Raw genomic sequence first — 12,288 nt, 5'->3', positions numbered from 1 at the left:
GGTGGTATGCATTTTTATTATAACTCATAAAACTGAATAACGATTCTCTAAGTAGAAGCAGACAAGTATTTCAATTCGACTGTGGTTGCATTAAAGATAAAGATATAGACAATTGTTCCTACAATTAAGGAAAACATGAAATCAAGAATACGTGCTATTTACGAATCGGTTACTCCATGTATGTTATCAGATGTGGGAGAGTGTATTTGTAAAATACTTAATAATTATTTTGAAGTCCAAGAACACCATTTTGTACATGATAAATTAATCCTGTTATTTATCGTTTACTTCACCTCCTTTGGTACACATTTGTCGCAAATGTGCACGTTTTAATTCGATACTACAGCCCTTTTATCTATAACAACGTGTGAAACACGTGGCAAGGAATTCAAGTTGAACATGAAAAGTACGAGTCAGGCATGTTTAAACATGCATAAAGGATTTTGTACCACTCTACCGTAATTAATATCGATATCCTTAGATAAAAACATGTTTATTATCAACACTCACGTCGATTGATAAATTTTATTTCAGTATCTCATGAAAAATTGCTACTGATTGTTAGAATAATCTCCGCATTAATTTTCATTCAAACAACGAATGTTGAGAATGTTTTCCATTCGCTTCCAAGCATTTATCGATGCGATAACAAAATGAGTTCAATTCTTCGACAAATATTTGTTGTGTTAATAGCGGCAGAAAGCTTATCCAATCTTTTACATTTCCACATAGGGGATCGCACGATGTCAAAGCAGAGCAATATGCAAACGATAATAAAGGGGAAAAACTGTAACAGAAATGAAATCAATATCTTCATTATTCGTTTAGAAAATAGCTTCAAACATTTTATACAGGACAGCCTATGTACACATATGATTGTTGAATGAAAATATCATTTGGGGCAATTCAAGTTTCAGTCTCCATAGTCTTGAGTAATGCATTATTAATAGTAATATACATAATGCAAAAAGGAATCAATCGTAATTGTATTTTAATACAAATTTTTTTACATCACTAAGGTTAATAGGAATCAAGAAGAAGTAACAATCTGTTCATTCTGTCATGTTAATCAAGTTGTTGAAAGTTAAGATTGATAATGTACAATGAAAAAAAAATGATATATTGTTTTCTCGTTCAATTGTAGGTGTCGATCGTCTTGCCAATTATATTTTTCATAATCTGTGCTTTTCTGGTGACTCTTCCCTGCTACGTATCACCATGGGAAGTTGGTGTTGGAGTGATAATCATCGTCTCCGGTATTCCAGTGTACTGGATCTTTATTCACTGGAAAAGGAAGCCTAAATGGCTCATTAGGGGGTCTCGTAAGTAACAGCCTAATTTAACATGTTGTGTTCTCGTTTACTTTCTATAGCCTGTATTAACACGTTTGCTTGATTTAAAAGGGAGAACCACATTACGATGCCTATTAAGTGTTCTTTCTCAAAACTTCTTCGTGATTTCTTTTCAAAGAGAAAAAATTAACTTAATGTTATGGTTTTTGTTACAGATAATTTCAACATGGTGTGCGCAAAACTATTCATGTGCGTGCAAGAGGAGAAAAGTGATTGATCATAAAGTGCCTTTCTATCCTAATGTATAGTTTTATACGAAATTTGAATAGTACGAACGTGTGATTCATCTGTTCACCAACTCGAGTGATTGTAAGCAGGTGACAATCGCGTTTTATCATTCAGAAAACAAATAATTATCTGGTCTCAACTGAACTGGCCACAACATTCCAATGAAATCTCTGTTGCTTCACGCAGATCTTAGAAATGAACGAATCGTGTGATAATAATCGAGCCGTATTTTTGTACCCAACGTATCTACAATGAACATAACAAATATTCGTTCAACGAATCATTTATGAAAAATCTTTGTATAGTTCAATTTATTAATCAATTTTCATAACTCAATTTGAACATTAAAACCCGGAGAAGTGGACGTCAATAAACAATTAATGAATATGCTATAAAAATTTTCATGAACAAGTGTAAGTAAATATGTGAGTAAATCGTTGAGGAGATCAACAATTATGTAAATATCAATGCCTCATCCATTACTGCGAGGAACTTCTTGCGAAACCATGAATATCATGGTAGAGTATCGCGTAGAAAAGATTTTATAAATTAACAAATTTGAAAAAAATCGTAGAATTTACGCAAGAGTATAAAAATACATCCACGGAATAATGGAATTTTTATAGATAGTAGAAAATTTAATATCTTCAGCTTTGATAGACGCTGTACTATATGGAGATAAAAAGTTTGTGGTGGTCCCATATATTATCAGTATAGCTGTATATGTATTAATGAACTCTCATATTCTGTTAAACAATATCGTAAAAGGTGCAAATATCTGAGTTTCTTTTGGTATTAAATTTATTCTAGATATTTCTCGAAATATGTATAAATTGCTTGTGTTATGAAAATTTATTAATAAACTAAGCTATACAATTGTTTTCTTAAATTATTTGTAAGAATACTTTTTATATTCATATATTATTAGTCGCAAAAGTCTACATACGTCTAATAAATTTAATTATTACTAACAATCCGAGGGAATTTCACTAATCCTATATTATGTAGATGTATGTAGACCTGTGTAACTGATTATATGTATAATTTTCATTGACTGCGTCAATTACAGAGCCTTCTATTTATACGATATTCAGATTTTCTACTAATCTACTCACGAGAATTGTATAGCATAATTACAAAATATTATCTACATTTAATTCGAAGAGAATTATCTCTGAATTTGGGGTAGATTGTGTTCATTACACCTTGTTGACCAATATTATTATCTCCAAGTATACTGTATAATAGTATAATTATAACTGCGTAGTGAAAATTTTAAACAAAGAAGTCTTAACAACATATGTGTTCGCAAATTAATCGTTGAATAAAATCGTAATTAAATCGTAATAAAATCGTCAATAGATGGTTCAAATTTTTATAAATGTCGAATAAAATGAAATGGTTAATTTTCGAATGTGTTAATAAGACTTGCCTGTCCTTTTTTATGGGTTGTATTAACCGTGATCAAGCGTGAACCTAAAATAATGAAATATGATTTATATTCAATAACGAAATTGATTATGTTCTGTGGATAATAATACGCGTCAAACCATAAGACTGTGTGAAATATTCATTGTGTAAAAACGAATAAAAACCATTTTGTATTTTGATTAAAATTGATTGGAAATGCACGAGATGATTATTAACGCACACAGAGCTATTTAGGTCATGATCATATTTTTACGTAACGTTTATGCACATTTATCTTAATTTTATTTGTTTGTGAATAATTGTGTTTGGTTATAATAATTGCAGTCATAAATTCAACAATTACACACGCATAATACTGTAATATAAATAATATAGTCGTACATATTTGTACTATTTAATTGTATATACGACACGAATAACTATAAATTATTTATCATAATTCATATATTGATAATCTGCTTTGTTTAATAGATAATCGCTATTAGCGTCGTCGATAAACAATAATTTTTATATGACCTTTTTATTTGCCATATTTTGATTGTTAACTGTAATTATTGGACAATTATTGACAAAGTACCCAAGAAAGAAATGATAGAATTATACTGTAGTATAGTTCACAGAAATCTGACTGTTACGAAAAAAAGTGTTCTTTGTTGGTATACATAATGTGAAGTTTATTTAGTTCGCAGTTGTTTTTTTTTACTATACGACATATCTGGTCAAATTATGCATTTAAAAATAAGAAAATAGAATGATATTTTATACATTGTATTAAGAAATAATGAATATTTTATACAACGTAAACAAGTTGTAAGATTTTATACTGTGTATAACTGCATCGAATATTTATGGATGTATATTGTTAAATTTTATCATCACCGCAATGTATCAATCATTTCTAGAAATGTTGCACTGTAGTTACATTGCATACATATAATATGAAAAATAAGTTATAGTTAATAGAATATTTTAATGCTTCAATAGCTTTGAGAAAAAAATAGTCTTCCTCTCGAACATCTTTCTACGTTAACATGAAACAGAAACAATTAATTATAACAATTGTGTGTCTTAAAAAAAAACAACGACTGATGATGTGCCTTGTGTCCTATAAACAATAACAATTTTGTAATGAAGATTTTTTTGAAAAGACTATACTTTTATTCAGAACACGTTATTAAATCTGTATATTCTTTCCACCCAAATTTAATGTTGTAAAACATTACTTATTTAATTGATTGTTTAATGTTTTGTGTACAAATATAGTTACATTTAAATGTAATCAATGTTAAATATTTGGTTTAAAAGGAAAAGTGTGTTTTTAAAATTATGTTTTAGAATAATTGGTGATTAAACCAATGTAATAAATCTATTAAAAAATTTGGTAAATCCAGCTGTTTTTACGCTGAATTAGGCAGTTTGATACACCATATTTTTAGTCCAAGTATAATAAGAGACATCACTGTCATTCTATTGATAGTGTAAATTATTAATAATAGATTACGGTGGTTAATAAGTTTTAACTCCTTTTTTATATTGTGAATGAAGTATAAAATTTTGTTATAAGTTAATCTTACTGATTCGCGGGATGGTTGTTTGATGTGTGTTGTATTATGCTCAATTTCTAAATTAATGCATAGAATTTATGAAAAGAAATAAGAATCGTGTAAAGGTGAGAAAAGTGTAAGCAATAAATATTGTAACAATAGCCATAATAAATAATGTATTAATGAAATATATTATTAATTTAACTGATAAATGAAGGTTTTACTGGATAAATTTTGTCTATTGACAGATTTTCTAATAAATACAAAATATCAAATGAAAACGGCAATATATATTTTCAGTACTATATAATAAATACAGAATATTTTATGTATTAATACAAATGAGGTAATATAACTGTAATTTCAGGAAACTGTAAATTATACTACATTTCACATTTTGTTGCATTTCAAACATGTTAATTGTTGCTTGTAGAACAAGGGATAAAATTAATCTTACTCTCCTTGAAAACTATCATAATATAAAAATGTATTGTGAACTCCATGACATTAGATCTAACAAGATGTTGACAAGTTTTAAGAAATAAGTGAAATGCTACATTCAAAGATTACATCTTTCATTTTTTACTGAGTTTTAAAAAGAAAGGTTTACAGACTTTGATAACATATACTATTCATCAAATTAAATTAGATATACTTAGTCTGTAATAATTTATAAAAACTATGTAGGTAGGGTTAAAAACGACATTTGGTTTATAGTAACATAAGTAACTTGTTTGCTTTCAGTCGTCACATATATGATTTTTAAACACAAAATTATTGTGCTGTAACTTCCTAATGTCTACAAAAATATTCTATATATTCTTCCGTTTCCATACATGCTTTGCATACACTTTCAAAAATTCTTGATTTTGTTCTAATTATATAACTTATACATGCAAAATTAATACAATAATAATTATTGGTAACAGTATTAACTAAATGCAATTGTTAATTAATTTATTTACTTTAAAATATTATAGCATTAGTTCTATTGCTGAAATTGAAAATTACTTCTAACTCTGATCAGACTATATTTTAGCCAAGTATCTCCCATGACATTTTTATCCATATTAAAATAACGTACTGTTTATCGACAAATGGAGTATTAATTAACTGTTAAAATAGTTCATATTGATAATGGTCTTGGTAAGTGCGAGCGCGTCTCACCAAAATAAAACTAGTAAAATTGTAAAACAGTTGTCTTATTTAAAAAAAAAACGATAAGCCTCAAAAGTTGCACTGTGAAAATTCATAAGCCAACTAATATACTCAGCCATTCAAAGTTTGTAACACCTTTTTGTATAAGACCCTGTGTACTGAAAATCTGTTTCTATGGATTTATGCCATCATTGTATTACATTCTTACATATGTATGCATCTCTTCTCATAATGTAATTTATATCAATTAATAGCATAATCAAATTTGTATCGTACATCCACTGAGTTCTATCTTCATAATTATTTTTGAACGAGTTCCTGTATCTTCTTGATCTTAGTGGTTCCATTCTTATAAAGAAAATTCAGAATATTTATAACATTACTAAATAGCATTAATTTTGTAACTTGAAATAAAAAAAAAAACAAAGATAAAAAGATTCAATCTCATAACACATTAACAGAATTTTTTATATATTACTTTTTAGGTCACTACCTAGAGATTTAAAAAAAGGCTCGTCTGTCTGAAATGTTCACTGTTCGTATGTACAATAAATGTCGTAGGAATTTCATATTGATCAATTAAATGCGACACTTACCCAAAAGCGACTAATGTTTTTATAATCGAACAACCACAAACATTATCGCTATTGTTTCAACCACGTTAACGAACTCTAGAACTCCTTATTGTTCTTGCTATCGTTTTCCATTCCTTTCTCAACTATTGTACAACGTGCTTGCTGTAGAAGCATCGGAAATTTTAATGCGATTATAACGCGATTTCACGAACGTTCAGAAAGGGAAAGAAATGAAACCAATAAAGCTCTGCACGCAGCGGTTCACTTCTTTAAATAACAATCATGTTTCTCGTGTTTCAGCCTCGGTCCGAAGGATCAACCCTCGGCTAGCGGTGGCGTGACCCAACCATACTTCTCATGGGTCTTCACTAGACTTCTGAAGGATTCTTCAGCGGAGCGTCTATTGAATTCTTTGTTTGCCTTTGGTTTCCTTGCCACGCGACCCTGAAAAGATAAACGCGTTTAAAGGACGAGATTTGAGTGAGTAAAATTGTAATAACTGTACACTTCCTTATGAGCTGCATAAGAAGGAATACCTTCATTGTAAAAAAATAGTCAATTTTTTCGCGTTTTTCTCAAGGCAGTATATCATAAGAATGCTGTTACAGATTTAAAAAATTAAATGAACCTTTGTAACATTTCAGCTATTACTTGTGAACTAGATTTTTTTAATAATAAATTATGATAATAATATATTAATATACATATATACATAAACTGTTTCTTGTTACATTTTTATCTTATTTTCTTTTATCCTTTCCATTTGTAATTTATATCTTGAATTTTAAGTTCTATAATGTTACGTTCTTTCTCTTCTGAGTTCTAATGTTATTCCAAAAATGTTCTACAGCAGGGCGACCTTATCGACCAAGTGTTCTACGTTACCGAGTCTTACCGACAGAGATTTCCATCTTACTCACCGGATACCCTCCGCTTCCTCCTTCGCCCAAGGTATAATATATCAATATCAAAGCTTAAAACTGGTCCTGTGTTTCAAATTGATCGCTTAAAAGAAACTAATACTTCACCTGTCCTTTAACGATGCTGGCGGCAAATTGCGTAATGACAGCTTCGATGGTGTACGCGCTAGCCCACCCCCTGGGTGTAAGGAGCTCCATACAGATAGCGCCGCCTTCCATCACGAATCCTTTCTCGATTCGAGGCGAAATAACGCGCATAAAGGGTGGTGCGAATGGAAAATTTTCCGGGAATACGATATGGAGAAGTATGTAAGGTATGTTGAGCTCTATCATGTCAGCCGCCAGTGCACTCTCTGGATCGATTTTGTGCAGTCTCACGTGCCACTCGAACAAATTGTCATTCACCAGCTCCGCGGTGAAGGTCGACTCGTGCCGGTGCTGCGTCCTCTGAATCTCGCTGAGCTCCTTCATTAGTCGCCGTAAACGAACCCTCTTGTCTGGTATTACAACAGCACCCTACACCAGATTTACAATTATTTGGTGTGGAACTGAATTCTGTGCCTAACTCTAGATATATTTACAGATATATTTACTTGTTAAACCTTCTAAATCCTCAACCTGGTCTCTATTTTAATGTGTCTATGTACAGTATCTAAGCTATCAAATTTTGCTTATTGTTACTTTTCTACCGTTACTGTAATACCTGTGTTGATTTGCCAGTACCAAATTTTGCTTATTGGAAAATTTCTACTATCTATTCTAATTAATTCTGTGCCTAATTCCAACATAAACAGATACATTTACTTGTTAAACCTTCTAAATCCTCAATCTGATCTCTATTTTAATGTGTCTATGTACAGTATCTAAACTATCAAGTTTTGCTTGTTGTTATTTTTCTACAATTACTGTAATACCTGAGTCGAGTTGCCAGTGGTTTTCTTGGATTTAAAGAAGCAACTTCCATGGTTTGAGTTGCTGGCGCCTGAATTCTCAGGTAACGCGCCATCAGATGGGGTAACTGCATCGGGACGATGATGCCGGCTCAGAAGCCTTCTCGAAGGAGAGCTTGTCGAACTGCTCGCCGCTTCCTGTTCCGAAATTTTTTCGGACGGTCTAAAAATTTTCCGAAAAGCGGCTACAACCTTCTCCTTTGATCTCGTAGACATGACTCAACAATCTCTTTTGTTGCTCTGTAATCATAATCATGGATCAAAATGAGTTTAGAATTTTAAACAAGCATCATCAATATAATTTTCAAGAAACATAGAAATATATAATTCGGTAATTAATTTTCACTTTACTTTTTAACTTGCTTCTATTTCAATTTTTTAATTATCATTTTTGTTCCAAACTTTATCATGCTATATCTATCATTCCTCAGGCTCAATTACTTGGGTCGATACCAAAAGAGTTAAATTTTAATTTGCGTTTACCCGCGGCTTTGCTCGCGTGAATGTCGATTTAAAAATGTTCAAGTTAAGTAATACATTCTTTAAACGATAACACTGAGACCGACTGACAAATAACAATCTCGACAATATCTCCCTTTTTACCTCTGTTAACTTTAATAGTTCTCTAAAAATCGAAAAATTTCTGGATGAACAATTTAACAAAATTAAAAATGCCTACCCTTGAAGATCACATTCGTAATTTTCTGTATTAACAATTAAAAACGAGATTTAAAAATACCTACCCTCGAAAATTGACTACGTATAGATCGCATTCGGTAGCTATTTAAATGACCCAAAGTCGCGAGTGAGAGTCGTCGGTATTGTTATGGAACATTGGTATTGTTTTCCTTTTGAAAATGAAATTTCAAGAAATTTCATTACGCGAGTCGCGATAATGCTGTATTTTACGAATGACAACGTTAAATCACTCGAGAACAGAGAAAACATCACCGCCGTGAAAGAAACATCCGAGAAAAGCTGCATAATGGTTCGGTGAACGTCACAGCAGCATCCGCAGCTGTTTAGTTTTATTTTTACTCTGAATCGCTCACCTTTTCCTGTGCGATGATTAAGGGTTCCTCCGTGAAGACGCGTCCAATTGCTTCCAAAACATTTTAATGACGGTAACGTACGACACTTAGTGTTTCAGGGGATAAATATAATCTGTGAAAAAGCTGTGCATCAGATGCGAGGATACGAGAGACGAAAGACGCACACAATAGAACACGGCGCAGTCTCCACCCTCATTGAACTGGTCGGGCGCGTAGTTCGGAAAGGGTTACTACCTTAGTTTATCAGGGCCGTGTTACGAATAAGTTGCTTTCACTCTCAAACGAGTCGTTAACGACAACGATTCGATCGGTTTTACTCCAAAAATTACAGGAAACATTTCGAGTAACTTTACATATGTATACACAAACTGTTTAGATTAGTTTGTCCCAAAAGTTTCTTTCGTAATTTGCACTCAATCATTTTGTGCGGTAGTGTTTATATAAATAGACAATCTAATTTCTTAGATGTTGATGTTGTAACAGTAATGGAGCAAAATGAATCATTACATTACAATCACAAACATACAATACATACATATAATACATTACAGTACAATCAAATCATTACATTACACAAAATGTTGTAACATTAGACATAATATATTGTGTATGTATTACTTATTAATAAAACGAAAGAAACTTTTGGGACAACCTGATACATGCTGTCCTGTATAAACAATCAGTAGATGTTTTCTTAGAAGTTAATGAAGATGTTAACTTCATTCTTGTTACAGAGTACAAGAGGGTTGCTCTTCTAGCGCGTATGATATGGTTTACGTTTTGTTCTGTTATTGATACAGTGGACTTGGTATTATTTTAATTTTGTACGATTTATTAAGACTGAAGCCATGAGTAATACCACGAGATAGTATATAATAATTGGGAATAATACGCGCGAAAGTTTTAAATCTAAAGCCCCTAATCTTCTTTAACTCTGCATTCAGAGCCATCTCGTTGTTAAGTATGCAAATAAGATTCGCGTCATGTTAAATAGTGTAACCATTAGCCGTTGTTATTATATATTATTATAAGTAGTATTTGTCATGTATTGTTTAATTGTAGCAAAAGTCGATATCTTCGCTAGGAATTTTTACAAACTGCGGCCCTGCTACGTCTACACAGGTTTAACAACTTATTATCGATCCAATTTACCCGCTGTCGAGTGATATTAGATTGTATATTACAGATTGTAACTGAGCGACCGTATTAGCATATTTTGAAAACGATAAGCTAGTTTGAAAAGTTGTCTATACTAGTGATTTTACCTATACAATATCTAGGCAAATACCTATACGAATCGCAAAACATAGATAAAAAATTAAAATAATTCAATAATATACTATGTATACTATTTATTTCTCCATGGGATAATCACATAACAGTTCAAATATCGATGTGAAAATAAAAAAACCAAAATATGTTTTGCAATGTAGGCGAAAACAAGAAGACATGATAAATATTGAACCCATGCCCACTTTAGTTCTTCCCAAATACTAGGTTGATAATAAATTAAATGTCCTCTATACATTATCTCTCCATGAACAATTACTACATCTTCGTTGGAATAACCCGTTCGACTTGTTACGTAATCATTGTTTATTTTTGCTGAAACTAAAATAAAATTTTGTAGGTTTTTCTCTTAAATTTAGTCTCTTACTTTTAATTTTGGTAAGCAATATAAAGAATTGTTACTAACGTTTTCTGTTGGCATTTTTCATAAGTAACTCTTCCAGCGAATGATCATCTATTTCTATACTGTTATTATATGTTTCGTATAAGCCTTTGTCATTAAAAAGACCCTTCTGCTCTAACATTAAATCTCCAAAAAACTGGAGCTGTTGAATTTCTTCGTTTAATACATGATTAAATACTGCAATGGATTCTATTGTCGCTTGGAATAATTGCTGCAACAAATCACTAATATTAACATCTCAGAATGAGAACAAAAAACAAATATAAAAATAAATAACACATATGAAACATAGAAATATAAAGAATAAAGATGCAACAATAGAATTTCACCTTTAGTCTAAAATTAAAGAAAAGCAAAAGCTTAAGAGACTTGATTGGCTTATCTGTATAAAAATGAGCCTCAAATTTTAATATATCCTTTTTACCATCGCTATTTGTATCTATTTCTTGCACCTAAAATTTTAACAATTTTGTAATTATATGATTAAAACAAAATAATTAATTCAATGCATATGGCACAACAGTTTGTCAATTAAATATTAGAATGGTATAACAATAAAACCTTTACTAATATGCAGTCGTCTGCAAGTTTATTATTTTTGTAAGTTGTAAATGTCGAACAAATGATTGGATTAATGTTATACTCCCTGTAAGCTAATAATAAATATTTGTAGCTAAACAGTACATCAGGAGTTTCTGCATATACACGATTTTTCAAAGAGAAACCTGAAAAATATGGACACTAATAATAACGTAAAATCAGTAGAAAAGTTATGTTTGAAATATGTAAAATTCTTACGTCGCTCTAATATCCGTCGTAATGTGTTTTTGTTTACAAAATTACAAAGTGAACATGAGAAGAAACAAAGAATACATACCTCCCGCATTGTAAATAATGAAAAAGGGTGTAAACAATGATAGTATTCCAAAAAGTAATACGATAAGGAAACTTATCGAACATATATTACTTTTATATTTATAATCGACAGTACTTGAAAATATTTCAATGGCGGCCATTATGACGCGTTATTGATCGTTGTCCTGGCAACGACCACCAAAATAAAGTAAGGTTCTGAGACATTTTGTAGGAAATACAAGAAATTAATAAGGCGTATTATTTATTACATATTAAAAGGTATAAAGTAAATATATTAGATGCATCCAGAAAGGTCACCGCTCACTAAACTGCTCTGTGAGCGGATTTTAATACCAGTGGCGCCATCGGTGGGAAAACGCCCAAGTTTGCAGTGAAAACAGTTCTCACCGTTTCTGTAAGATGGCGCCACCAATATCTTTAATTAATTATTCATTACTTTTAATAAACGCATACTTAATACGATCTTTGCTGTATAACACTAGGATACATTAGTTAATATGCCAAACTTT

The 12,288-nt window shown here is 31.1% G+C and overlaps 3 protein-coding genes across 5 annotated transcripts in view; 1 reads left to right on the top strand and 2 right to left on the bottom strand.

The window, feature by feature from the left end:
- LOC128887244 (large neutral amino acids transporter small subunit 1) overlaps nt 1-9,440 on the top strand; it is a 20,202-nt gene extending 10,762 nt beyond the window's left edge. The window contains exons 6-11 of one of the 2 annotated variants that reach the window (XR_008459992.1): nt 1,145-1,322; nt 1,508-1,669; nt 6,589-6,768; nt 7,139-7,239; nt 7,358-7,522; nt 9,301-9,440. Coding sequence is in view for 1 of the 2 variants with exons in the window: in XM_054142932.1 (XP_053998907.1) it covers nt 1,145-1,322; nt 1,508-1,569 (240 nt within the window). In the remaining variant the exon portion in view is untranslated. Of the gene's footprint in view, nt 1-1,144; nt 1,323-1,507; nt 3,453-6,588; nt 6,769-7,138; nt 7,240-7,357; nt 7,523-9,300 lie in introns of those variants that run through there. The other variant, XM_054142932.1, reaches the window with a different exon arrangement.
- Nucleotides 4,826-9,351, bottom strand: LOC128887245 (ubiquitin-conjugating enzyme E2Q-like protein 1). 2 transcript variants are annotated; one of them, XM_054142934.1, is made up of 5 exons: nt 9,211-9,351; nt 8,123-8,398; nt 7,317-7,724; nt 7,209-7,228; nt 4,826-6,732 (listed from the first exon to the last, which is right to left on the bottom strand). In XM_054142934.1, exons 2-5 carry the CDS (start codon nt 8,372-8,374, stop codon nt 6,657-6,659), a joined length of 756 nt encoding a protein of 251 aa, XP_053998909.1. In that variant the 5' UTR covers nt 8,375-8,398; nt 9,211-9,351; the 3' UTR covers nt 4,826-6,656. The 2 variants fall into 2 exon arrangements, with proteins under 2 accessions (XP_053998909.1, XP_053998908.1); XM_054142933.1 differs by lacking the exon at nt 7,209-7,228.
- Nucleotides 9,441-10,547: 1,107 nt separating the features above from the next.
- Nucleotides 10,548-12,087, bottom strand: LOC128887201 (transmembrane protein 231-like). Its single transcript, XM_054142837.1, has 5 exons — nt 11,781-12,087; nt 11,465-11,628; nt 11,233-11,355; nt 10,907-11,114; nt 10,548-10,821 (listed from the first exon to the last, which is right to left on the bottom strand). The coding sequence occupies exons 1-5, from the start codon at nt 11,917-11,919 to the stop codon at nt 10,559-10,561; spliced, it is 897 nt and encodes a 298-aa protein (XP_053998812.1). The 5' UTR covers nt 11,920-12,087; the 3' UTR covers nt 10,548-10,558.
- Nucleotides 12,088-12,288: the final 201 nt, after the last annotated feature.

The sequence above is a fragment of the Hylaeus anthracinus genome, unplaced genomic scaffold (assembly GCF_026225885.1).
Source record: "Hylaeus anthracinus isolate JK02 unplaced genomic scaffold, UHH_iyHylAnth1.0_haploid 11985, whole genome shotgun sequence".
Taxonomy (NCBI): Eukaryota; Metazoa; Arthropoda; class Insecta; order Hymenoptera; family Colletidae; genus Hylaeus; species Hylaeus anthracinus.
This window is presented reverse-complemented; position numbering and strand designations above follow the sequence as displayed.

Excerpts from the sequence above, each read along its gene's own strand:
- LOC128887245 (XM_054142933.1), bottom strand. The coding sequence starts at position 8,374 with ATGTCTACGAGATCAAAGGAGAAGGTTGTAGCCGCTTTTCGGAAAATT. Across the intron at positions 7,725-8,122 it reads CCACTGGCAACTCGACTCAG|GGTGCTGTTGTAATACCAGA; the intron begins GTATTACAGTAA and ends AATCTGGTGTAG. Across the intron at positions 6,733-7,316 it reads CCAGCATCGTTAAAGGACAG|GGTCGCGTGGCAAGGAAACC; the intron begins GTGAAGTATTAG and ends TTATCTTTTCAG.
- LOC128887201 (XM_054142837.1), bottom strand. The coding sequence starts at position 11,919 with ATGGCCGCCATTGAAATATTTTCAAGTACTGTCGATTATAAATATAAA. Across the intron at positions 11,356-11,464 it reads ACGACTGCATATTAGTAAAG|GTGCAAGAAATAGATACAAA; the intron begins GTTTTATTGTTA and ends TTAAAATTTTAG. Across the intron at positions 10,822-10,906 it reads GAAAAATGCCAACAGAAAAC|TTTCAGCAAAAATAAACAAT; the intron begins GTTAGTAACAAT and ends ATTTTATTTTAG.